The 24,287-nt window shown below is 38.7% G+C and overlaps 2 protein-coding genes across 3 annotated transcripts in view; both read right to left on the bottom strand.

The window, feature by feature from the left end:
- Positions 1-215, bottom strand: part of kcnip1b (Kv channel interacting protein 1 b) — a 33,344-nt gene extending 33,129 nt beyond the window's left edge. The window contains exon 1 of the mRNA XM_081615281.1: positions 81-215. The gene's annotated coding sequence lies outside the window, so the exon portion shown is untranslated. The remainder of the gene's footprint in view (positions 1-80) is intronic.
- Positions 216-7,519: 7,304 nt separating this feature from the next.
- Positions 7,520-16,069, bottom strand: hrh2b (histamine receptor H2b). 2 transcript variants are annotated; one of them, XM_081615829.1, is made up of 3 exons: positions 15,663-16,069; positions 9,380-10,204; positions 7,520-8,209 (listed from the first exon to the last, which is right to left on the bottom strand). In XM_081615829.1, the coding sequence occupies exons 2-3, from the start codon at positions 10,049-10,051 to the stop codon at positions 7,739-7,741; spliced, it is 1,143 nt and encodes a 380-aa protein (XP_081471955.1). In that variant the 5' UTR covers positions 10,052-10,204; positions 15,663-16,069; the 3' UTR covers positions 7,520-7,738. The 2 variants fall into 2 exon arrangements, with proteins under 2 accessions (XP_081471955.1, XP_008426026.2); XM_008427804.3 differs by lacking the exon at positions 15,663-16,069 and having other exon boundaries at positions 9,380-10,530.
- Positions 16,070-24,287: the final 8,218 nt, after the last annotated feature.

Below are 24,287 nucleotides of genomic sequence, written 5' to 3'. Positions count from 1 at the left end.
CAAAGGCAGAACACGCTGCATCCAGCTCAAAGTTTGCTCGCCAGGAGACAGAAACAGTCGCCCCATCTGGTTTTGCTCACCTTCTCAGCCTCCTCCTCTTGTCTTCTGTTCTAAAAATCTTTTATCCCGCTTCCCCCCCCCCCACCTCCCACTGTGCAGCTGTTATTTCCGTGAGAGGATTTCCCCAGAACTGCAGAGGCAGCCCTGCAGGCTGTGAAGGAGCGCTGCGCTGGTGCTCTGAGCAGAACTGAACTGCATAAAGCGCCAGCGGCCACCGCCGTACCCTCTCCTTCCCCTCCCTCCTAGGTGGTCCCTCCTCCCTTCTTGCATTTGTGCTCCCTCGCTTTCAGTCCGGCTGAGGCTCCTTGAGTCTTTTTGAAAGTGCAAACGCAGCTACACGATCCAGTAAGCAGTCTGGATAAAGATTGGCATTTTATGTGGTAAGACCAGAGGTTTAAAGCTTGTGAAGCATGAAAGGTAAACTTTTATTTTTTTGTTTGGTTTTTTACATGTAACAGCTTCAAAACATTAACTAGATTGCAATAAATAGCACAAATTACTTGCCTGAGTGCTACTACTACTACTACTACTACTACTACTACTACTACTAATAATAATAATAATAATACTAATAATAAAAAACACCATCTTTGTTTAAATAACCATTTGCAAAATCAATAAAATTCTCGAAAAATCTTTGTTTTTTTTGTTAGTTTGGTGACAAACTAAGAGGCTATCATCCTTGCAGCAGCACAAAAGTCCCACTTGCGGTGGAACACAGCAGTCTACTCAGTGTCGAAGTCACTCTTAAAACAGATTATGTAAGTCTGCAGTGTGCTTTTTGGAGACAGAGCTTTTTATTTCTCACTCCAGTGAACTGGGGAAACGCTCCGGGAAAGCATGACGCAGTGCTGCCTCTGTCCATTTCCTCCCCCCTCATCTTGTCTATATTTAATGCTTATAGATTCTATTTATCCGCTCACAGCCACGCTTTCTGTTCCAGGAGGCCGCAGTCTGGCAGCGTTTTCGCCCTAAATATCAGGCAGTAAAAAATGGATACACACACAGAAAAACAAACCAAAACAAAGGAAAGAATGAAAATAGAGGGAAAATAGAGGTTTTGCTTGCTAAGTTTCAGTACATGTACATTATTCTGACTCAGGATAAAACATTGGTGCTGTTTTCATTTTCTGTACCCACATTTTCCTTCCAGGAAAGTTGGTGCAAATTGCTACCGAGCGGGTAAAAAGGCAGGGCATAATGAAGTCTCTGTGAACCACCATGTCTTAAACAGTTGTTTAGCATGACTTGGAGTTTTTGAGTTTGTTTTTATCTAAAAAAAAAAAGAAGAAAAAAAAAACTTTTTTTTTTAAGTGAGTATTTCAAGTTCACACCAGCTAAAAAGATAAAAATGCTGTACACAGCAAGATCTTTTGTATTTTCAATTTAATACTTTAAATCTCTGGTTTTGGGTCTCTTAGTTACGGCTGCGTGATTAAAATATTAATGATGTGTTTTGTAAGTCCAATCTGCACAGCATGCCTGACAGCAAAGGACACATATTTGCATTTATTTGATCATTATGGTTATTTAGAACTAAAATGAGTTTATCCTAATGAAATACTATTGAACCTGACTGTGTATTACAGCTCCTACTGTACAACCCAAGTGCCTCTTGACCCAGGGGAGGAATCGGTCGGCAATCTCATTTGCTCCTTGTAATCATGCCTGTTCCAGAGAAACCATTAAGTAGCCAAGCAGGGTCAACACATAGATACCAGCAAATGACTGCTTTATAATCTGAATCACTTCTGGGGTCCTCTCTGTGTTTCAGCCTCCAGGTATCCATGAAATATGTCACCCAAAGCCTTTATGGTTAATGTCAAATCATGCTATGAAGAGTAAAATACTAAAAAAATAAATAAAAATAAAAATCACATGGTATGACACTCTAAAGTCATACCATGTGACTCTCAAAAAATAATTTTCTTTACTTTAAAAACATCCTTCACAACTTTAAAAATGTCAGCGAGGGTAGAAACCAGGACAAGAAAAACATTTAGTGTCCATGGTGATTTAGGGATATTTATGCGATCTGTTTTTTCCAGGAGGAAAATGTTGTTGCTATAGTGAAGCACATTTCTGCAAAAGAAAAGTGATACAATCACTTAATAAATTCAGCTTTTCGTCTGAGGCTTCTTTTGTTTCCTGGTTTGAAGGGTCGGCTTTGTTTCTGTTTTTTCTGTCTTTAGGATTAACTGTGTCGTACCACCAACGTAAAATAACAACTGCTGTCAGGTGCAGGCGGATCACCGCAGCAGCATCTCACTCTGCCTCCCACACCTTCAAAACCCCCGCACTGAGCATGCTCAGACTAACCTGCTCCATGATTCTCTACACATCATCTGACCAGGGAACGATGAGAAGTGACAGCATCAGAGGAAAACCAATCTGGTACCTGACCTAGTGAGGCAGAGCCAAAAACACAGAGCGGTACATAGGTGTTAGGATCTGAAATAAGTTTTCATTTATAAGCCTGTTAATGTGTGTGAAGGGTGCCTTCCTTATCGTAGTGTAAAATATACAGCAGATTCATAGGTGTTGTTGTTTTTGCTCCTTCTCAAATGAAAACCTTCGATTATCTCTTATGGGCGTTTTTTTTCTGCCAGAAAAATGATGCTCTGATCAAATGACAGTAAAAGGATGAGTTATATTTGGAAAAAGAGAAAAACACTCCACTTCACCCTGAACACACCACACCAACTGTGAAACATGGTGGTGGCAGCATCATGCTGTTGAGGCTCAAGGAAGCTGATAAGAGTTGATAAAAAAAAGAAGCAAAATACAGATTGATCCTGGAAGAAAACAGTCTTACAGGCTGTTAAGGAATTCATGCTGGGAAGAAGAGTCACCTTCCTGTGGGAAAACAACAATAAGCATAAACACAGTTACATCAAAAAGATATATATATTCATGAGTTAGAACAGGCTAGCTAAAGTACACATACACAAATCCAATTGAGAAGCTGGTTAGAACCAGAATTACAGAATCACTTCGAAAGATGAATCCCTTTGACAGACTTCATAGAGATTTATGCTTTTACGCAGGTTACAGTAGAAAAACTAGATGAACAAGTATTCAAAATGAAAGGTGTAATTAAAACATAACTTACAGTGCTGCTTTTAATCCCCCCCCCCCTGTTTAGACCAGATGAGAATCTATAGCTCCCACTGCAATCAGCAGAGGAAATTTCTTTAATTATCCATGGCAACCGCTCTCCTCTGGGGCTACATTAGAACATGTGCTTTAACAAACAACAACCTGCTCTCCAGTCACATCCCTCAGCTCCTCTGTAAGCTCAGGCAACGTGGGCTTGGGTAGCTGTGAAGAAATCACAAACAAAATTATATTTTAAGTTTGGCTCCTCACCGCCCACCTCCCGTCCCACTCGCTCGCATATTGTATGCGAAATGTAAACACTTTCCTTTTTCCCCTCGGCGAGAAATAAATAGCATGTAATTAAAGCCAGCTTGGCAGAGACGATTTCTAGTTTGAAGAAGGAAGCTTCTTTTTGTTTTTTCTTAAACAAACACATTTTACTACTCCATTATAGTCATAATGGTTTCTTGCATTGCAAGCAACTGCTTGATTTTCGAGCTGAAAGCTTTAAATGGAATGGACCAACAGCTTCAATTTGTGCCCTCAGTAATTCTAGTAAAAGTGCTGCCAAATGTACATTATGATCTTGCTCTCTTTTAGGATTGTTATAAATGTAATTATTTACATGAACAACCATAAAAATAATGAAACTTTCAGTCTTGCTGCAGACCTTCTCTGAATAGTTCCAAATGTATCTTAACCTTCAAAGAAAAAAAAAATTATTATGAATTGTCTTTCATAATGTGCATTACTGAGCATCTCTATCAAACTCATGAAAAAACTGAATGTTGAGTCACACTGCCATCTGGTGGAAGTTTATAGTGTCTGTCTTGTGACACTGGTTTTTTGTTTAGGTAGTTTCTAAAACATTATAAATTACTAAACGATTTATCACGTTTGTTTCAGAGAATTTAAATTTTGAATTTGAGGCGTGGACTCAGCGTTTGTATAAAACATTTTGCTCTTGTGCCACAGAAGATATTTTACTTGGGACTTAAAAAAATCTTCAGTTACATTTTTTTTCCTCATCATTTTATCCAACTTTGAGCAAAAACGGTCTTATGGATGCTGTTCTTGGCCAACTCACAGGTCCTATTATGGATAATAGTACCCAGTTCAAAATGGACAGTACATATTGAACTCATTTGGGTCCAACCGTCTCATAAACCTATATAAACCACACTTTGTGTCCGTTTTGTGCCACTATCCACAGACAATCCTATCCGTTCTCCATCTTTCAATCAATTTCTTTCCCATATACATCCTATTTGAAAAATTATTGTCAATTACAAACATGTAAAAAAAACTTTGTAGCTGTTCTTCTATGCATCGTTTCTCTGATTCTGTGTGCCTGACCAGCATGTTTGAGATGGACCAATTCCAATGAAATGGCACTGCTTAATAAATTAAAACAGATCAATGAGGCAGCAGTGAGTGCAAAAGATAAAGTCTCTCCATTACTTTTGTGAAAACGAACATCCTCAGGAGGTTATTGGAGATGAGTGATACATGAAAAAAGTGCTGCGCTCAGACTGGAGTTAGCATCCCACAGATAAAGCTGCTTTTGTCTGGCCTGAGCTGTCGACCAATGACTCTGCTCTTGCACTTAATGATCTCCGAGGAGGTACAATAAATCCCTCCTCATTAAATTCTTTCATCTCCAGTGGTAAGGAAATCTTAATATTTCACTTTAAGTAAAAATAGTTATTATGTCGTGAGAGTTTTTGTTCCCATTAAAGGTCACGGGTTAGCCTGCAGTGCTATAAAAATGCATTTTCACCAAATTTGTCCACCTTTTGCTTTATGTCACAATTAAATGTGAAGGATCCTCAAAGGTTTTTTTTTATTTCCTTTATGGTAAAATCACATTGAGATCTAGATCTCATTTTCATGAGGTCAAAGTGACAGACCTGGGAATAACAAAAAAAAAAAAAAGATAAACTTGATGAAATGCAAAATGCTGTTTTTAAAACTGCCCTATTTGAAAAAGCAATTAGCCCCTAAATCTAATAGTTAGTTGCTTCCCACTTGACTGTCACCAAACATTTGAAATATATTTAAAGATTTCTGGAGGAGTTTTTTTTTATCCTCTCTTCTGAATTGTTTTATTCAGCCACTGGATAACTTTTAGGATGGATGACCTTTATAAGGTTAATGCCACAACACCTTAATCGGATAAATCCAGATTTTGACAAGACCACACCAAAATCTTTATTTTATTTTTGTTTCAAGTCATTCAGTTGCTGCTATGCATCTTACCCATGTCTTGCTGCGTAGCTCAAGTGAGCTTCAGCTTAAGTTCACGAACACATGGCCAGACACTCAGATAAGGCGTTTGTCCAGGTACTGCAGCAAAGGCAAACATCCGTCATCTATCACCACGTTTGTCTGTTAATATGCTATTTTTCTGATATGCCGTGCCAGTGTTGCATCAGATGTAATGGGATGCACATCTTCCAAAAAGTTCCACTTTTGTCTTGCCAAACAACAGAACATTTCCCCTCCAAATATTCTAATGTTTATACTCATAGAACGGTTCAACACGTTGCATTTGTGGAGGATCACACAGGGAGGTTCCCTTCAATAAATCAAACCAAAATCATTTATTCACTTCATTGAGTATTTACTCAGGTTATCTTTGTCTGAGACTAAAATTTGGCTAATGATCTTAAATGTTTGGAATTACGACATACTACAGTATATTGATGTTCACACAGTTCAACAGAAACTGGACAGAAACTCCTGTTGAAAGCTGTTTTACAAGAAACATTAAATCAACCACCCCATTAGTTTGCTCTTTTGCATCATCAAACTCGATCGAACTACATCCTGTGTCTACGAAGCATCTCTGTGCCGCTCAATATTGCAATATCGCTAGCTTGTTTTATTTACATTTTTCCTTACAGAAAATCTATAAAAACTTTTATTTTCAAAATTAGAAAGAAAGATTAAATTTTTTTTAATAAGTCTCTTTCTGTGACTTGAATAAGTCATAGTCAAACACACCAACTTAATAACAATGCAATTATTGACACTGAGATAAAAATCCTGCTCTTCATGCAGCAGATGGGATTTTATTAATCTTTGCGCCATTGAAATGTAGCACAGGAGAACGCAAAGTACGAGTAAACAAAGATAACTTCAATGAAAATGACTAAGGATTTTAAATGACAGATATGATCTTTGCATCAGACTTTGTATAAACAATGAGACAAGTACCACATTGGATTGGCCCTATGCTGATGGGGCAATATATTTTCATCAGGCACACGATGACGCACTTTGAATGGGGCAATCGTGGTGTGATTTTCATCTTATTTGAGACAATGATAAACCCCCCCACCCCCCCAAAAAAAACATTTTAGTCCCATAAAAAACTGAAGCAGCAGAGAGACTAGTCGAAGGATTCTGACCTTAGCGTAGGTAGCAATTCTTTCTTGGTTGATGTTCCTGTTCTTTCCTTTTAAAGAAGTTCAGTCTATGATAAATACCACCTCACTTTTTGACTTTTATTATTCACAAAGGCATAAGGACTCATACTGACAGTGACAAGTTATTAACAGGGTTTGCATTGTTTGATTTAATGTTATATATACAATTACATGTGATATTTCGGGTCCAACCCTGTTGTGTTAAATCATCGCAAGACTGACGACCCAGTCCATATTTAACTTTGCACCAGAGAAGTTTGTTTTGTTTTGTTATGAACAGACTAAAAAGCAATATTTGTACATACTGCATATCCATATTACTTGCTACAACCATATTGCTTTAATTTTGAAAGATTATGCACTGAAGCTAAACAACTATAAATTTAGCATGATTATTGATAGTCATATGCAATCTGAAGTCTATTATGTTTTTTTTTGGGCTGTTTCTAACCTAGTAATTTTGAATGTAGGAGTACATTCCTACAGTTCACTAATTTTCCTATTTCTTCTCTTGTAATTCAAGATATTGATTTTTTTTTTAAACCCACTCTTTTTCTTAGCATTAGACAATAATCCATAATCCAGTTTTGGGGTTGAAAACATAAACACATTTGCCTGATCAAACCCAACCTTGTTTCAAACTAGCTAATTTTTTTATTTTTTTTAGGCAGTTGTGCTATGTACTTACATAAACAAGATTATGTGAACAACGCTCTTCATTCCACAGTAGCTTCACGTGCTAAGAAAGCATTCCTTAAAGGATAACTTTATTTACAGAAATTCTGTTAAAATGTCCAGGAAGTCCTTGAGGTTAATCTGCTCTGGTGAGGTGAAACATAAACTGGTTATTCATATCAAATCAGGCTGTTGGTCACATATTCAGCATGACTTGCAGGGGCGTAGGGAGAGAAAACAAACAGTTTGCAACCTTTAGCCATCGGTGTTCCCATGCCTTTTGCTGGAACATATAATGGGATACATTACTTTATTAAACTCACCTAAACAGCACTTCAAATACATCAAAACTATGTATAATAAAGCTGGGCACATATTGAAGCACAAAATGAATAGTCAGTTAAGCTGGTGCTGTGAACAGTTTAGTAAATTTGTACCCACAATGTTTACACAGTCTGCCATCCAAAGAACTTTCACCATGAATCATCTGCACAATGCCTTTTTTCACAGGGTAGGCTCTTCTCTCTTTCAACCATAACCGCGGCTGTGCTTTTCTTAGAGTTTTGAGAGACCCTGAATAACTTGAAAAAGGTCAATCTTTTGTACAGAGTCACACGAGTAAGCTGCAGTGTTCTGCGTGACGATCCTCGACAGCGAAGCAGCTCCCCATAGGCTCGACGGAAATCCCTGTTGAATGCTGGATAGAGGATGGGATTAAGGGTAGAGTTCAAATATCCTAGCCAGAGAACTACTGAATGGAGGGTGTTGGGAGGATTTGTCTTTTCCTTTACACCCATGCAGGTGAAGTAGCTGAAGTAGGGAAACCAACAGATGATAAATGCACCGAGTACAGCTGCCAGGGTGACTGTAGCCTTGTGCTCACGGGCTATGGCAGCAGTCGCTGAGCGTGCAAATGACGGAGTGGTGGCACGGATACGCCTCACCTGAAAAGATTGGTGGTAGGGTGGAGATGGAGAGGCAGAGAAAACAAAAGAAATGTTTTTTCATTAATCCAAGGAACTGATTTCAAAAATCTACATTCAAAACCACAAAATCAGCATCGGCTTTTTTTGACAAGTGACAATATGACGTGTTGCCACACGAAGTCAACAGCCCAGAACATAAAGTACAAAAATCCCTCCACAAAGATGTATCATTATTGCTAATAATTATTGTTCATGTTAATTACATTTAACATTTTGATTCCCCTGAGGTGTTAATATGGCACGAATCAATGGGCTGTTTCTCTAACCACTCCACAAACTGGAACAAGAGACCGTACCAGTAAGGTAAGTTAGGTGTGTGTGTGTTGAAGTTTGGAAATTGCTGTATGAAAACAGAGAGTGTGAGATTAAGATTTTCAGCAGAGAAACAAATAGTATATAACCAGAAATTAAAATTTGGACAAGCGCCTCAAACCCACACTTATTGCTCCTTCAAAGGGAGTTGTATTATAGCGCAGTGGTTCCCAACCCTGCCCTGCATGTTTTAGATGTATCTCTGTTCCAGAACACCTGTTTTAAATGATTGTAGGATCTCCTTTTTAGATCATCAAGTGCAGCTGAGTCATGCTAATCAAGTATTCATTTAAGTCAGATGTGTGGAAGCAAGAAGAAACCTAAAACATGCATGGCAGGAGTACTCGAGGACCAGGGTTGGGAATCACTCATATACTGCATGGCATCATGAACCAAAACAGTTGAAATTTAAATTTGGCAACTATAGAAATCTAAAAAAGAACACTGGAGGGGTCCATGCATCTTCAACAAGGATGTGAATTTGTAAGAAGGGCTCTGTGCACAGTAATACTTGGCCATGTAAGGGAAAATATGCAATGTACTTTTGCAGCTTTTGAATTTTTTGTACATATAAGTTTTAATATGGTGCAAAAGATAAATCAGAGCACAAATGCCTCTTTTCCTAGCACTGTTCAGTGTGGTTTGGTATAGTAGTGCTGTACAGGTTGGTTGTATGGGCCGTTTAAACAATGGAAAAAAACAAAATGATGCACCAAACAAATCCCTCGGGGAATACGTGGTATTAGAACTATCCGTCTGGTTTCAAGTGGTTTCGGTTTATGGAGGATTTAAGATAAATCAGTAATTGACACTGACCTGTTCACGTGCCACTCTGAAAATGCAAAGATACATTCCGCACATGACCAGCAGTGGTAAGTAAAAGGTTCCAAAGGCATAAATAAGAACGTAGTTGTTGTTCCACTCGAACTGGCAGTAGCGTCCTTTATCAGTGCCCTCATCCCCTAATTCCCAGTCCAGGTTTTGCACCCTGTAGTCTGCTGTATTCCAGCCCAGGTGGACGGGGAAAAAAGCCACGGCCAGTGACAGCAGCCAGATGAAGATGATGGCAAGTGACACCCTTCGCGGGGTGACTCTCTGAGAGTGGCTGAGGGGAGACGAGATGGCCAGGTACCTGTTCACGCTGATTGCCAACAGGGTCAGGATGGAGCATGTGCACAGCATGACATCCATTGAGATGTAAATATTACACAGTGTTCCTCCGAAAGGCCATTTACTGTCGCGGAGCTCCAGCGTGGCAGACAAGGGCAGCACCAACACGCCGAGCAGGAGATCGGCAACTGCCAGCGACACCACAAAGCAGTTCGCTGTTCGCCACAGACGTCGGCTGAGCCCCACCGCCAAGCACACCAGCACGTTGCCACCGATGGTCAGAAGTATAACGGACATGAGGAACAGCCAACGGAGAACTGTGGTGACAGTCATTTCCACCGCTTCACTGTCACTTTTAGCTAAATTAAAATGAATCATCCACTTGGCCAGGTCAGTTATTCAAAATATGATTCTCCTCTTGGTGTATCTTTGAGGAACGGCTGTCGTCTTCGGAAGCACATCACTGCATGGAGAGGCCTTTGTCGCCATGTCTTTTCAAACTCTGACAGTGTTGCTGAAGTAAACAGGCCCCTGGGAAAGACAGAACAACTTATAGGTCACACATTATAGGTTACATATAGGTTAAACATTTCATTTATTCACGTTCATTGAAAGCACAACCTCACTAAATTTCACTCATATATTTTTTTTCACCTAAATCCTTTATGGACACGTTGCATTTATCAAATATGGTGTCCCAAATTTTCACCAATGTATGAATGTTTCTCTGACCCTGAAAAAATCTGAATGTCTGCTATTATACTTCATGAGATGTGTATTGGTAAATCTTTGTCAGGCTCCTGACCTACACTTATAAATGTTAATTTCTTAAATGTCTTCTTTCTTGATGTAGCAAGAGTACTGATGACAGAACCACTCAGATAAATGTTTCTTTTTTTTTAAATTATAAAATAATCACTTAAAACATATCAGCTGCTGTCAAGTAATCTCATTTTCACAAACTCTTTCAATCAGGTCAGTCACTTCAAAGGGATACATTCTTTTTATCTTTTGTCATATATTTTGAATTTATTGACCATTACAATCAGTCTATTAGGTGACCTAATTGTGAGCTTCATTATTGACATATTCTCTTACTTGTGACTTTTTCTGTTGGGTATGACTCCAAATTAATTGTGGAAAATTTGGCCAATTGCTGATTTTTTTTTAGTAGAGCATGTCTAAAATATTAGAAAGAAAGTGCAGCTTCAGAATCTGACTCAAACAGGCCTGTCGCGATGTAGTGATGCTATGCTATTGGCTGGTGTTTTCAAAGCAGCCAATCCAGGAGTGTGTTTAATTTTCCTTGGTGCCGATTGGCTGTACCCTCAAAGATGGAAGACTTTAGATATTAGGTTCTGTTTTAGTACAAGGGTGGCTTCTACTGTGAATGTTAATGAATAGTAAGATATGTTAAAAAAGAAATGTATGCAAGTTTTCTGAGGGGGTCTCATATGTTTGCTGAGGTTAGAAATTCACTAACAGTTGTGGATCTGTGGATACCGGGTTCCACCGGTAAAAATCTGTTTTGCCTTTATCATTAGACTTCTCTTTAAATATCTTGTATCATTGAAAGTGTCAAATTATGTTGACCATGGCTTCCTTTACAAAATCAAAAAAAAAAAAAAATTATCATCAATTCAGGTTGAATAGTTTTATAGGCATGCAGTAAGTTCCTCTATCCTCCACAAAGTTCCAGGTTTCCAACAAGTTACTTCCTCAGCATGGTTACTGTGTTACTTTCTAATGATTTGTTTATCCCATAGGCTGTTTGTTTTTCTCATATAGTTTGAAATATACAGTCCTGTCATCTGGCTGCAGAGTAAGCTAACTAAGGATCATCTGCCATCATTAGCACATCTTGCAGATTCTCTTGCAGCACCACAAGCCACACCAGATTTTATTTTACTAGATATAACAATTTGTTAAGCAAATATGCATTCAGGAGTCTTTATGGGAATTTGTCAGTTAGTGAAATAAGTGTATGCATTCATGAATAGAAAAAGGGGGTGGATATTAAAAGATCCCCAGCACAAACAATATAAATAGATTAAAAAAAACAACTCATAGACGCTGAGGTCAACGAGTTGGTCTCTGGAGATTTATTGGAGAATGCGTAGGCAGAGCAGTAATTACTCACCAGTAGCGAGGTTACACAGCAATCTTTTATAAACAATCATAAAACATTCAGTGTAGTGGCTGTATAAACGTAAACTCTTCTGAAATAACTTGACATAAGACGAACAATTTATTGTGCCCCCTCACATAGTTTGAAAATACACTAGAGAGCCGTTTTATTTTCGTCTTTTTCTCCTTTTTACATGGTAAAGTCATGTCCTATTACAGGCAGTGTGTTAATACACACTGCCTGAGTTTACAGATCTATGTTGTTCATGTGCACCTTGTCTCAAAGCACAATACTTGGTGAGAAATCAAACAAACAGAATGTGCCAAATGCGCTCGCGATTGTTTTTGTGTCTTCTGTCAAGGCCCCAGCTGCCCCAACTGGTGAGGCTAAGATAGCGTGCATAAATGAAATTTATGACACACACAAATTATTTGATAATCAAGAAGCTAAACTAATTTTACAGCAACATCTAATTTAATTGGATGATGACAGGCAGTGCTTTCTTTGGCATCACACACGCACACACACGCGCGAGTCTTTAATCTCTGAGAGAAGAAACAGAAACAAAATACTTGATTCAATACTAACATTCATCAATGGCTAAGGAGCAGAAAATAAGATGTTTCTGAAGCCATGATGATTCATAAAGGTGCCACTGATCTAACAAATAAAATGTCCAGCCAGTGCAATTACATTATGTCTATTATTTATATGATGCAATAAATTCAACTGCATCCTAAAACCTTTTAGGCAATTGTTGACATTAATGTAGATTAATTGTCCTCTTTACCTTGCACAACACAAAATGGCGAACGTCATATTCCTCCAAAGTCTAAACTTGTAAAAATGACTAAATGACATGTGTACTAATCATGGAAACTCAGTTTTTGTTGCTGGTCATGAAGCCAGGTAGAAACTTCGCACCAGTTTGCACAGCGTCGTTACTAATCTGTCTGTAAAATTATAACACAGTGACCCAAGCGATATTAAGTGTAGTTCATAAAGCAGAGAGATAAGATGTTTGCACCTCTGGCTTTATGGTGCATGTTTATCTGGACAGTCTCATTCATGTGGTGTTTGTACAGGGACTTTTCAGTGGCTACCAAAGCTGAAAAAGGAAGCACCATTTTACCTGGACTTCACTTTGTTTTGCTTCATGGAAGTTCCTGTCAGTTTTCCTAGTAGAAGACTGATCAGGATTGTTTTTTTATTACGTGGTTCATAAATGAATGATAAATGGAAGATAGCATCTATTTAAAATATACAACAAAAGATATGGGATATATACAAACATATTTTAAGTTTTTTAGAACCACAGGTTTTGTTTTTTCTAAAATAACAGTTACTGATACCACCTTGTCTTTGCTTTTCTATGATAAGAAGACAAACTGTTTTAAGCATGAGGCTGCACAGTGGCGCAGTTGGTAGAGCTGTTGCCTTGCAGCAAGAAGGTTCTGGGTTCGATTCCCGGCCTAGGGTCTTTCTGCATGGAGTTTGCATGTTCTCCCTGTGCATGCGTGGGTTTTCTCCTGGTACTCCAGTTTCCTCCCACAGTCCAAAAACATGACTTTCAGGTTAATTGGCCTCTCTAAATTGCCCCTGTGAGTGTGTGTGTGCATGGTTGTTTGTCCTGTGTGTCTCTGTGTGGCCCTGCGACAGACTGGCGACCTGTCCAGGGTGAACCCCGCCTCTCGCCCGAAACATTGGCTGGAGATGGGCACCAGCAACCCTCCCGACCCCACTGAGGGAAAAAGGTGCAAGAAAATGGATGGATGGATGTTTTAAGCATGAAAATTCTTTCATCTTTATGCATCTAATATGATATAATCCCGGGTTAAAACGTTTTTTTTTTGACATACAGAACATTCAGTGGCTTAAGCAATGAAAATTCGACATAATATACAGAAAACCATACATGCAGCAAAGAGAACTGTGAAAATGCCCCTATTTGCAATTATGTAATAAATTTTTTTACTATCATGCCATGCTCTGCAGACACTCAGTTGGCACTGAGGAATATTACCTCATGTGACATGATGAGTGATTGACATGGCAGTAAACATGTGACTGTGTTGTGAGTGATTCTTCCTATAACACAAATTCACTTCACACTTTTTTGCGTTTTTAAAATATACAATCAAATGTTTATTTTCCTTACTTTACACAGTTATGCACAACTTTAAGTCGGTGTAAGAAGACAAACTTTTTGCAGTTGCAAAGTGAGAAAAAAAAAAAAAAACGTTTCAAAAGAAATGTATGCATTTCTATTTTATTCTAGTCCAAATATTAGCTTACGACTTTAAAGGTGGATCATACATTAGTCCTCGCATCCAGTCTGAAGGAGCATTTACACCTCACAAAAATGCCAGACAATTTAGTCACGCACGAACACTTCCCATCGTTCCCATCGTTCCCATCGCAACCGTGTTTGTTCTGAGCTGACGACGTCTGACCCGAGCTGTGCAACCAGTCGGCTCCTTCCTGCGCTTTAAGAATCAGGGCGTTGCATGGTAAAACAGTGAGTTGACTCTAAAAGCAAACCGTCACAACTATTTCCAGAGCTAATAATAGAGTAAATCACTTTTGCTATCATTTCGCCACGTCCTGCTGGTGAGGCGCCAGAAGAGATTGGCAACAGGTGAAATGCGACGCCATCATATTATGAACGATCTGAGCTCATTTAACAGGTCATTGCATAATTTAGTTTCCTATTTCTGGCAACGGCTTGAGTAGGAGAAAGGAAAACATTAAGTGCTTATAGGTCTCTGGAACACTATCATGCCTGAAATGTGGAAGGCTGCATGTGAATGCACTTAATGCATAATCGCACAGACCGCATAGATGACTGAGCCTCAGCCTGTGTTAACACTTTATGTATGACTTGCTATATTGCACCTCTGAGGGCTAATACTGTCTCGTTATTTGGCTAATAGCACACGATTACTTTACGGCTTGATACCATGTTCCAAATGAGCAGCACAGTCACATGCTGATCTGAACAGCACACATGAGCAAAGGCTCTTATTTCCTGTAATTAAATAGCGCAGTGTTTCAACAGCACATACAGGAGTTTGAAGACACATTGTGTAATGAAAAAGGGTATATGATTTGACAACAAGAGCGAGCTTCACATCATAAATCGAGAAATTAACATGTGAAGTGGGAAATTAGCAGTGGCACAGAGCCATAAAAGACACTAAAGGAAGTTATGCGGCTTTTATTGAGTTGATTTATTTATTTATTTTTATTTTTTTTGCCGTTATTTATTAATCCACGCTTCCATGCTCACTTTGGTTTTTGTTTATTTAAAGTTAAATACGTCAGAAGAGTTTTTGTTTTATTTAAAGTAGCCTCACAATCACATCTGACATATGTTTAAGTTCCCTTTAGAAAACACCCAGAATACATGGAAGTAAGCAAACACAACATTTGAACTGTTAACTTGAAATAAAGTAGATAAGCAGGAGTTTATTGCTAAGAATTTCAATGAGGCAAAAAATGCTTAAATGTACAAAGTGTCCCTTCTTGTTAATTACCTTTTGGTGGCAGCTGATCACTTTTCTTGTTGTCTTACCATCACATTTTTATTTTTCCATGCTTTACAATCCCCCTCAGATGTACCTATATGAGGTCAATGTTTAACCACAAAAAGTGGCATTTATGTATCACTAAGCAAATCTCACATCGGTTCAAACTACATATGGTCAGTCCATCTAAGAAATCACACCAATTTTATTATCATTTTTGGAAGACACTAGAATTTCATAAGGGACATTTCTAAACATGAGGGGGAAAAAAAGCATTTTGCCTTAGTTTTAAATGTGCCATAAAGAAAAACCAATAAAAATCTTATTGACTTACCATATTCGCTGCTTTTTCTTCTCCTAGATCACGAATGTTCTCACGTTCCGAAATCCTGCATGAGCATATTTATTACCCACTCCCTCTCTTCCTCTGTCTCCACCCCCACTCGTGTTTCCTCCCATTAACATGAACGTGCCATGAACAAATACCCTTTGAACTCCTGCAGTTTAGCTTCTTTTCAGTTACCATAATCATTTTGTAACATTAACTGCACAAGTAAGTACATGATGCTCAACTCGTGCACATGTTGAACTTATTTATTAGTATTTATCCCCTTACTTTCTTGTGATTTGCCACACTTAAATGTTTTAAGTTACTTTTTGATAAAACAGGTAAGGCAGTTTTTAAATTAGTATTGTTGAAAAAACGAGAGGTTTCCAAATCTACCTTCCTCTACATGAAAAACTTATTGCGCTACTTGGCAAATTATGAATTATGCATGTGGATAAAATTGTTGCTTCCCCTGCGTTGATAATCAAAAAAACATAATTAACACAAACTAGGCTATGTTGTCACACAATACAGAGATGGAGTAAAATAATTTGATGTAAATCCAAGAATTTTGAACCACAAATAAATATTTCTGCAAATACGGAATCAGGAGTAGGCGGCGTTCAGCCAAACACAAAAAAACGGCGCCGTTATTCGCCGGTGACGTCTTATTTTTAGACGACAAATAATCAAAACTGAACACAAAGAGAAACTTTAAAAATGTAAAAAAGACACAGAAGATGACAGAATTGTTGCGCAAGATGAAAGGTAAGATTAGACATATAAAACCACAGACAAATATTAGTACTAAGAGATTTGTACCACCCACAAAAAAAAAAAATCACAAACAAAATGACAGAACAAAGAAAGGACAAAAACACTAGTTTCCCTTCGGCTTGATTTGTGTCTCTGAAGTACAACAAATTGAAACAGATTTAATCTGAGCTCAATTTTCTTTACCCCCACGCCAGCCTTCCCCGCCCCTGAAACAACAAGTTAACAATTAAAGTCAGGCTGCAGAATCCTGCTTGTCTAAAGATTGAACAGTAACATGAATTATGAAGAATGGGTCACAGTGCTTGACTGCCGGAACACCAACTTTTCATTCTTCAAGTTCTGGCCTGCTGCTTGCTTATATGAGTGAGAAAGTTAAGACGAGGAGCACATTAACTACCAAATGCATCATCAGCATTTACTGAACTGAATTAGCAACGATGGAGAAGTTGGAAAGAGTAAGAGAGCATCAGCGAGCTACTTAAACTCCTCAACCCATCAGTCGCTTTACAGTTGGAAAAGAAAGCCTGGGTATCTCAGAAGGTTTGGTTTGTTGTAAATGGAAATGGCATTGTGCTGTTTTTGTTTTATTTTATAAACCCTAATTAGGTCAAGCTGAGATATATAGACACTATCAAAATTATTTATGCAGATTCAGATTTAATGTTTCCTCTGAAGTAGCTTTGGAATGGCGCACCTAGTCCTGACTTGAAACCTCAAAAGAGTTGGAGCTCATTACAGGCGATGCGGTGAGGACTAACTCAGCATGTCGCTTCTCTTTTGCGAGTCTTTTCTCCCATCTGCTGGACACTGGTGGGAACTCAGGCGAATATGAAAATACACAGGAAAAGCAGAACTGCCAAGTGCACAGTCAATACGCGCCGTAGACTTGCTATGCTATAACAAGAATAAGTGCAAATAACTATTCATTTTGCGCAACAACTAATATTTACTGTAGTCTGCGTCAATGTGACATAAGAGTTTTCAGTCACGTTTTCATTTAAATCACATTATTTTTTATGAGAGCAGTCAAATAGAAACAATCTTTGCCCTGTAATACAGCATTGTTAGTCCATCCTTACATGTGTGGCCTTTACATTTAAAAGCTTCAACTGAAGCTTCAAAGTGGCAGAGACGACAGCGTTCTGCAATGCTTCCCAGTCACAGACGCTCTCCTCATCTTTCATATATTTTACATCCTTGAATGTTAGGCGTTAAAAAACAGTTCTCCAGCTCGGCTGTCAGTCATCATCAATCACGGCGCTCTGCTAATGAGATGAGCCTGAAGTGACGATTCTAACAAGCTTTTTTTCCCCCCCTCACTGTTCTTAGGCTTGACCTGCTTTGTGTTGATTCCCTTCTAATCTCAGGCTTTCTTCTGTTATCAAAGTAAATCCCATCAAAAGCGACGCTCCAAGGTCTGACTTTTTCAGACATCATATAGGTTTGCTAAGGATTTCCTGAAGTTAATATTACTGTAGGTGGAGCTGATTTTAGTTGCTTCTAAATATCAGAGGATTTAAAGTATTTGAGACACGAGTGATTTTTCTTTAATTAAATCGGGGGATGGGGGGACACTTGTAGCTTCATACGGATGCATAGAGCGATGTGCTGTTGTAAACTCATTTAAATACCAACCTATTCAATATCCCTAATTCTGAGATGTGCTCTACGTGTTAAGCTCACATAAGACTTTATAGACTCATTTAATTAACTTTACCTACCAAAATCATATATTAGAAATGCTACAGTCTTGATCATGAAAGCCCATCCCACAATTGTTCCAATTTTAAGAGACAGCTCTAGCCATAGAAAGCAATTGATTGATTGAAAGTGTATGATGTTTACGTTTTTTTTTTTTCAGGTTTTTATTTTTTATTTATTTGTTAATTTTTTGCTATGTTAGATCAGCAGCTAATTGTAAAGTCAAAGAGAACCGGAGGAAACGCAAAATGGAGTTTTCAGACCGAGGGGCGATTGCTGCCAGATCTATAGAATAATAAAAAATCCTTAAGAGCATGGCACCAGCTTATTTGCTTATTTCCGAGATTTTTGGGAAAAAATCGGTAGATTGGCAAGACAAAAATTGAGCACTTTGTAAGGTATGAAATGTGTCACATACGGTCTAAAACTAATACGCATTTTAGAAAACGAACTATCAGATATGACGGTGACAGTGCGATGTACCAGGATGACTTGATAGAACCACGATTTCAGCTTTCTAGCAGAAAACACTGACGGCCAATCCAAAATAGCTCAGTCAGTGTCAACCTCTCTTCTCCTCCTCCCCACAAACAGCAATAAAATGGAAATAAACATCAGTTGGTGATTTTGACCCATTTTTTCTTGTCGGACCAAAATTAAAATCTTAAAAAATGGCTGGCGTCAGCCAAGACTAATGATAATGCCAATATATCCCTACCAACACCTTTATTTATTGTTGCTATGTAACCCCTTAAACGTTGAACCCAATGCATGATAGTAGAGTTTGCAAAGTGACATTATTTAGAACAAAACACATTTGCTCCCCTGTGTAAACACCCAGCTCTCTCCCCCCTCTACCATTGACCGTTCTGCTGTCATATCGCATTTCTGTCCCAGAGGAAGTCCGTCTCCCACATTTCAGTGGATTATCGCTCCTCTAAAGCCCCTCTGGAAGATGCTCAGCCACGAGAGCAGGAGTAAAAGCTAAATCCCGCTCTGGTCGCTTTTGCCCCATCCGTGGACCCCAAGGAACGTTGCCACTGAGTCTCCACGTCAAAATGAGTCACGGGTTCCTGTCTGTGATTCAAACCGGCAGCGGTGTTTCCATATATAGAGAGCAGTATAAGAGAGGAGTGATGAAGGCTATTATTTGGTAAATATCAAGAAAAAAAAAAAGCATTAACAGGCAACTGAGGTGAGGACCAGTTCACCAGAACAGACTCCGTAAACGCACATGGAAAGCCTGGGGACTTGCATCAGACACCGTTGTTTGTCTTTCTTTAATAAGGTCAGAGTTAGAACGTCCCAGCTGAAGCATGCTTAATGAGAAACAGTAGTACTCCATGCCTCAGTGCATTACGACCACTGCTGCAACTGAAAACTGCCCATCCCGACGCATTTACTTGCACGCCGATCCTCTGTTGCACCTTTATCCAATAAATCCCACTGAGGTTTGAAACTGCTTCTCACCTGTTTTTGAAATGTCCCAAAAACGGATAACGTTCAACAGAAGAGAAAATACATTAGAACATATGGTGCAATGAACTTTTCATTTCGCCATTGACACGCAGTGTAATTTAATAAAACAATAAAATATACTCACTCATACACCATTTAGATTTCCTCCTGAAATATTACACGAAGGAGAGATGTGGGTAGAACTCCGTTGTCCACGTTGCACTGAATTTGGCGTTTATTTGCCGTTGTCGTGCCGACGTTGTCAAAATTCATTTGCGAACTCTGACATTGCAAACTCTCACTAAAGCGCACACTGCAGCAAGCTGCGTCTGTGCAAAACGGCAATAGAACATTTCGTCTGACAATAACATTGCACAAAGAATGAATTTAATGAAGAACTTTTAAATAGTATATGCAAAACAAAAAACTAACATTATAACTGTCACATCTGCATGAGGTTTCAGCTCGCCATGTTTTTGTTATTTCACATCAAACTGTCCCTGGAGAGAAGCATCGCAGTGGAATGATTAATGCATGCATCTCATGGGAGGGTCACTCTCACAAGAGAGTGGCAACAGCTGAAACAATCCTTTTCTTGACGCTCGTACAAACGACGTATTTTTTTCTTTTTGAATTTTTGCTGAGAAATGTCCAACTAGGAGAAGACCTTGTTTATTGCTCCCAAATAATCTGCTCTACGGCTCTCTCGCGTAATTTGCATATGTTATCCTGCAGGATTAAACATAACTATGAATCACTGCTGTCACATAAAGCTTGTGGTGATGCAGAAACCCCCACCCTGCAAATCAACACCGATTGCGTTTAAAAGGACTGTGGATGTTTTTATGATGTGCTTTCACATCTGTCAGCTTAGAGGGACCGGTTTGTTTGGGATCATATTTATTTTTTATTTTTTTTAGAGGTCTAAACCTTTTTTTTTTTTTTCCTGTAAGTGCAGTTAACATTTTATTGCGTCACTCTGCAGACTTGTCCCTTGTCTCGGTGCTGCTTTGGGAATACTCTCTCAAACATGATTTACTGTATTCTTAAGCTCTGACAGACCATCGCTTGTGAGGCTTGACATAAATACATATGTGATGCTCCTTATGTTTAGTCAAAATCTCAAGAATCGCAGAAAATCCAAAGTTCCTGAATCCATATTTTTCATGCCGTGGCATTAAAAGGTTCAAATTTAAAGTCAACAAATACATGAAAACTTTCAATACCTAAGTAAATTCAGTCACTAGTGGGGGACATTTTTTTATGTCAGAGAATACCTAGGAGTTATCGGATTGATTTAGATTAAACATTCTACAACAAACTCCTGTTATTTGTGTGTCAGCTTCTTTATTATGGAGTTTTCAGACTGGGATCGAGTCGCTGCCTGTGGCTTCCTCAGGCAGAGGCTGCTCAGAGCACTAAAGCTCAACCTGATGGACCAGTGAACCAAAATAATGAGCTGAAAACCACTAAGAGGTTGCAGACAAGGGTGTTACTTCTGAGTTGGGTGAATATACTCATATTAATTTATCCCCCTTTGCCATTTTGTACACATTAGTGCCAATTTGTGCCTCTCCGCTTCAATTTCTTACCATTACGCTTAACTGACAGCGTGTATTTCAGTTCATTTCTCTTGGAAGAGAAGTCATTTTCATGAACTGTGAAGATAATCAAATCTAACAGTAAATTTGTTGAAAATATTTCACTTTCTGAAGACTTTACACTTCGCTATTTTCTCTGTTTGAGCCAGTTGACTCCTTTGAAATACGACCTTTAATCAAACCTAAACTCCAGCTCTGTGGATCGAAATCTTGAGTTGAGCTTTAAATGCAAAAACAAACAACAACAACAAAAAAATCAAAACAAGAGACCAAAATGAGTGAGCAAATTATTTTACAAAATGCATTCAAACTCAAACAAGCTATCCGTCTGCTGATCGACGGCTTAAATTTATAACTCTCGTTTCACCATGATGGCAAAGACGGGAAGACTTTCTGTCTTTTTATGAGGCAGGATTAATGAGCTGCACATTCAAGGCCTCTCACAATGAGTCATCACTGCCGAGGTGGGGCAGAGTGAAAGTCATTTTAAATATCGGAATATTTCCAGGCTCAAAACATTTTCTCTTTGCTTTTAGCTCAGGTTTTCAGCTGGCTTGTCTGTAAACACAAAGGTAGATCCTTGACCCAAGCTGTGGCCCCTACTGATGAAGACTTTTCAGTATAATAGCAGTCTAGAAGGTCTCTACAAGGGCTGTACCTTCTACTATGATACAAATGTTTGGACTTTGCAAAGCAGCGTTACACAAGCAACACTGACGGACGGAGGGGATTTTTATTTTCTGACGAGATAAAAGGAGAGCCCCGACGGTTTGCGGAGCTCGACGAGTCGATCCCAGCGGAGATGTTTTCATTGCTGCATAGTCGATGTGGCCCATCCTGATTTAAGACGCTTGGTTCCACCTCATTTGAATGATGGAGCTCCAGGTTGTGCTGAGGTGTCAAACTGCAGCTGGCTGCTGCAGCAGGTATCCCTCTTGACAGAGGGGCTTTTTTTTAAGCGGCAGTGACATGCCAAAGCAGTTCACACTTCCCATCTGCCAAAAGACTTCTTCTCACGACCGTCCTGTGTGGTCCCTCCTTACTAATTCCCATTGAAAACATGTGTGAATGGATGGATGGCAAAACTGGTTTGAGGTCCAACACCATGGATTTTGTGATTTCATGTTCTCCACATGGAGCCACCTTCCAACTGGAACCAGTGGCACCAAGCACACCTTGAGCAGTGGGGTTACCCATGAGGCCTTTCTTTGACAGCATATTTTTCTCTATTGGGATTTTTTTTGGGGGTGGTGGGTTATGGTCTTAAACGTTTGATCAGCTACCTTGTTTTCATTTTAATGTCATCCTCAATAAAATACCAACTGTAACCTTTTATCCTCTGTTTGTGTTTCTTCATTTTGCATTTTGCTCTATTGTTCTATTTACAATCTGGCTACAATCCATCAGAATGAAATGTGAACCTCACTCAGATTTCCCTTCAGTAGAGTATGAGTAGATTATAAAAACTACCTGAAATAGATGGTTGTCAAACTTGACGTGAAATGGTAAATGGTGCTTTATCAATGAACGCTGATAGATTTGCCACAAAAAGATATCTGAACGACTATAATTTCACCAGTGTTCAAGAAAAGTCTAAAGAGCAGTAAAGGAGTGTAGAGTACCAAGACTTCATTAAAGTAGTGCAATTTTTCCTCCATTTCTTAAGATGATTTAGTTTTCCTATTGAGTTCTTTCGGTTTTTTTCTCTCATCTAACTCCATTTCAGCACCCTACTTTAACTCCCAAAGGCTTTTTTGCCTTTTTCCTAATGGTGATCTTTATTTGTTATGTCATCCACTGCTTGTTGTAGAATCCTTATCAAACATCCGCAGTGGTTTGCATGGTGGATATGAAAGTCTCTTTAGTTTCTTTTGTCCCTGGCAGGCGGCCAGTCTGAGCTCACTTCAGCAACCTGTTGTCTTTTGTCTCCCTTCACCATTCGCTGCTTTAAATTAAACACTTTTTCAGACTCGGTTCACATGTGAAGTGTTGCTTTTTTATGATAGACCAATGCAAAGTAGTGCATTCTGAAGATGAGGCAAAATGTTAATTTTCATAAATATGAATCTGAAGATTCTGTCACGCATTTGTAGTCAGCACCCCGAGTTAATACTTTCCATTTGTAAAACCACATTTAGCCGCGAGCGTTATGGGTTACGTCTCTAAGTGGTTTGCACATCTAGGTCAGGAAATTTACAGCCATTCATCCTCTGAAAACAACTCTGATGGTTTCCGGAGCCTGATGATTAGATGGATAGCATCTGTGAAACTTAATTTTCAAGTCTTATCACAGATTCTCGATTTGATTTCGGTCTGGACTTTGACTATATCCTTTTTTTTTTCCGTTAAGACATGAATATGCTTTGATGTAAACCATTTTGACACAACTCTGTATGTTCGGGTTCACAGTCCTGCTAGAAGATGATGCACGTGTAACTTTTTCATCTTTGTCTCTTCTTGCGACTGTCAAAATTTTTTTGTTTCTTCCAAAGTATTTTTGCTCCATTCATATTTCATCAACTCAGACCAGATGCTGCCGCCACCATGTTGGGTCTGCTCTTCCAAGGTTTTATGAAGTCAAAACTTAAAATCATTGTTGACCTTATCTCACGCTTCATTAAAAAAAAAGTGAATTAATTAATAAAACATTTTTAAAAAGGAGTCATTTTCACAATTTTTTAAATAAAAAATGGTTGACCTTAATGTAGCACTTTCTTTTTGGAGATGGGAAAAATCTAGACATTTTTAAGTGAAGAGCTGCAGCAGTATTGCAGATGCAGGTTATCTTAAAATTAGGTTCACAGATATTGTGACCAGAATCAAAACCATTTGCTGAATTTTTTTAATGAGCAAACTACATCTGGTTGTGAGATAAATAATCTTAGCTACAAGCAGCAAGTAAGTAAAAATAAAGGATTGAAGAGGATTGCACACACAAACAAACAAACAGAGAGAAAAAAACAACGTTTTCAGGGACTGCAGAAGACATAGACTGAACAGGATCTATAGAATTATGAAGACAGTGACATGATGCAATGCTAACAAGAACAGAAAAAAACAAATGGAGAAATTACTATTAAATGCAGCTAACCAT

Source organism: Poecilia reticulata, chromosome 14 (assembly GCF_904066995.2).
Source record: "Poecilia reticulata chromosome 14, P_reticulata-male-v2, whole genome shotgun sequence".
NCBI classification, from domain to species: Eukaryota; Metazoa; Chordata; class Actinopteri; order Cyprinodontiformes; family Poeciliidae; genus Poecilia; species Poecilia reticulata.
Note: the sequence above shows the minus strand (reverse complement) of the source record. Positions and strands in the feature narration are given on the sequence as shown.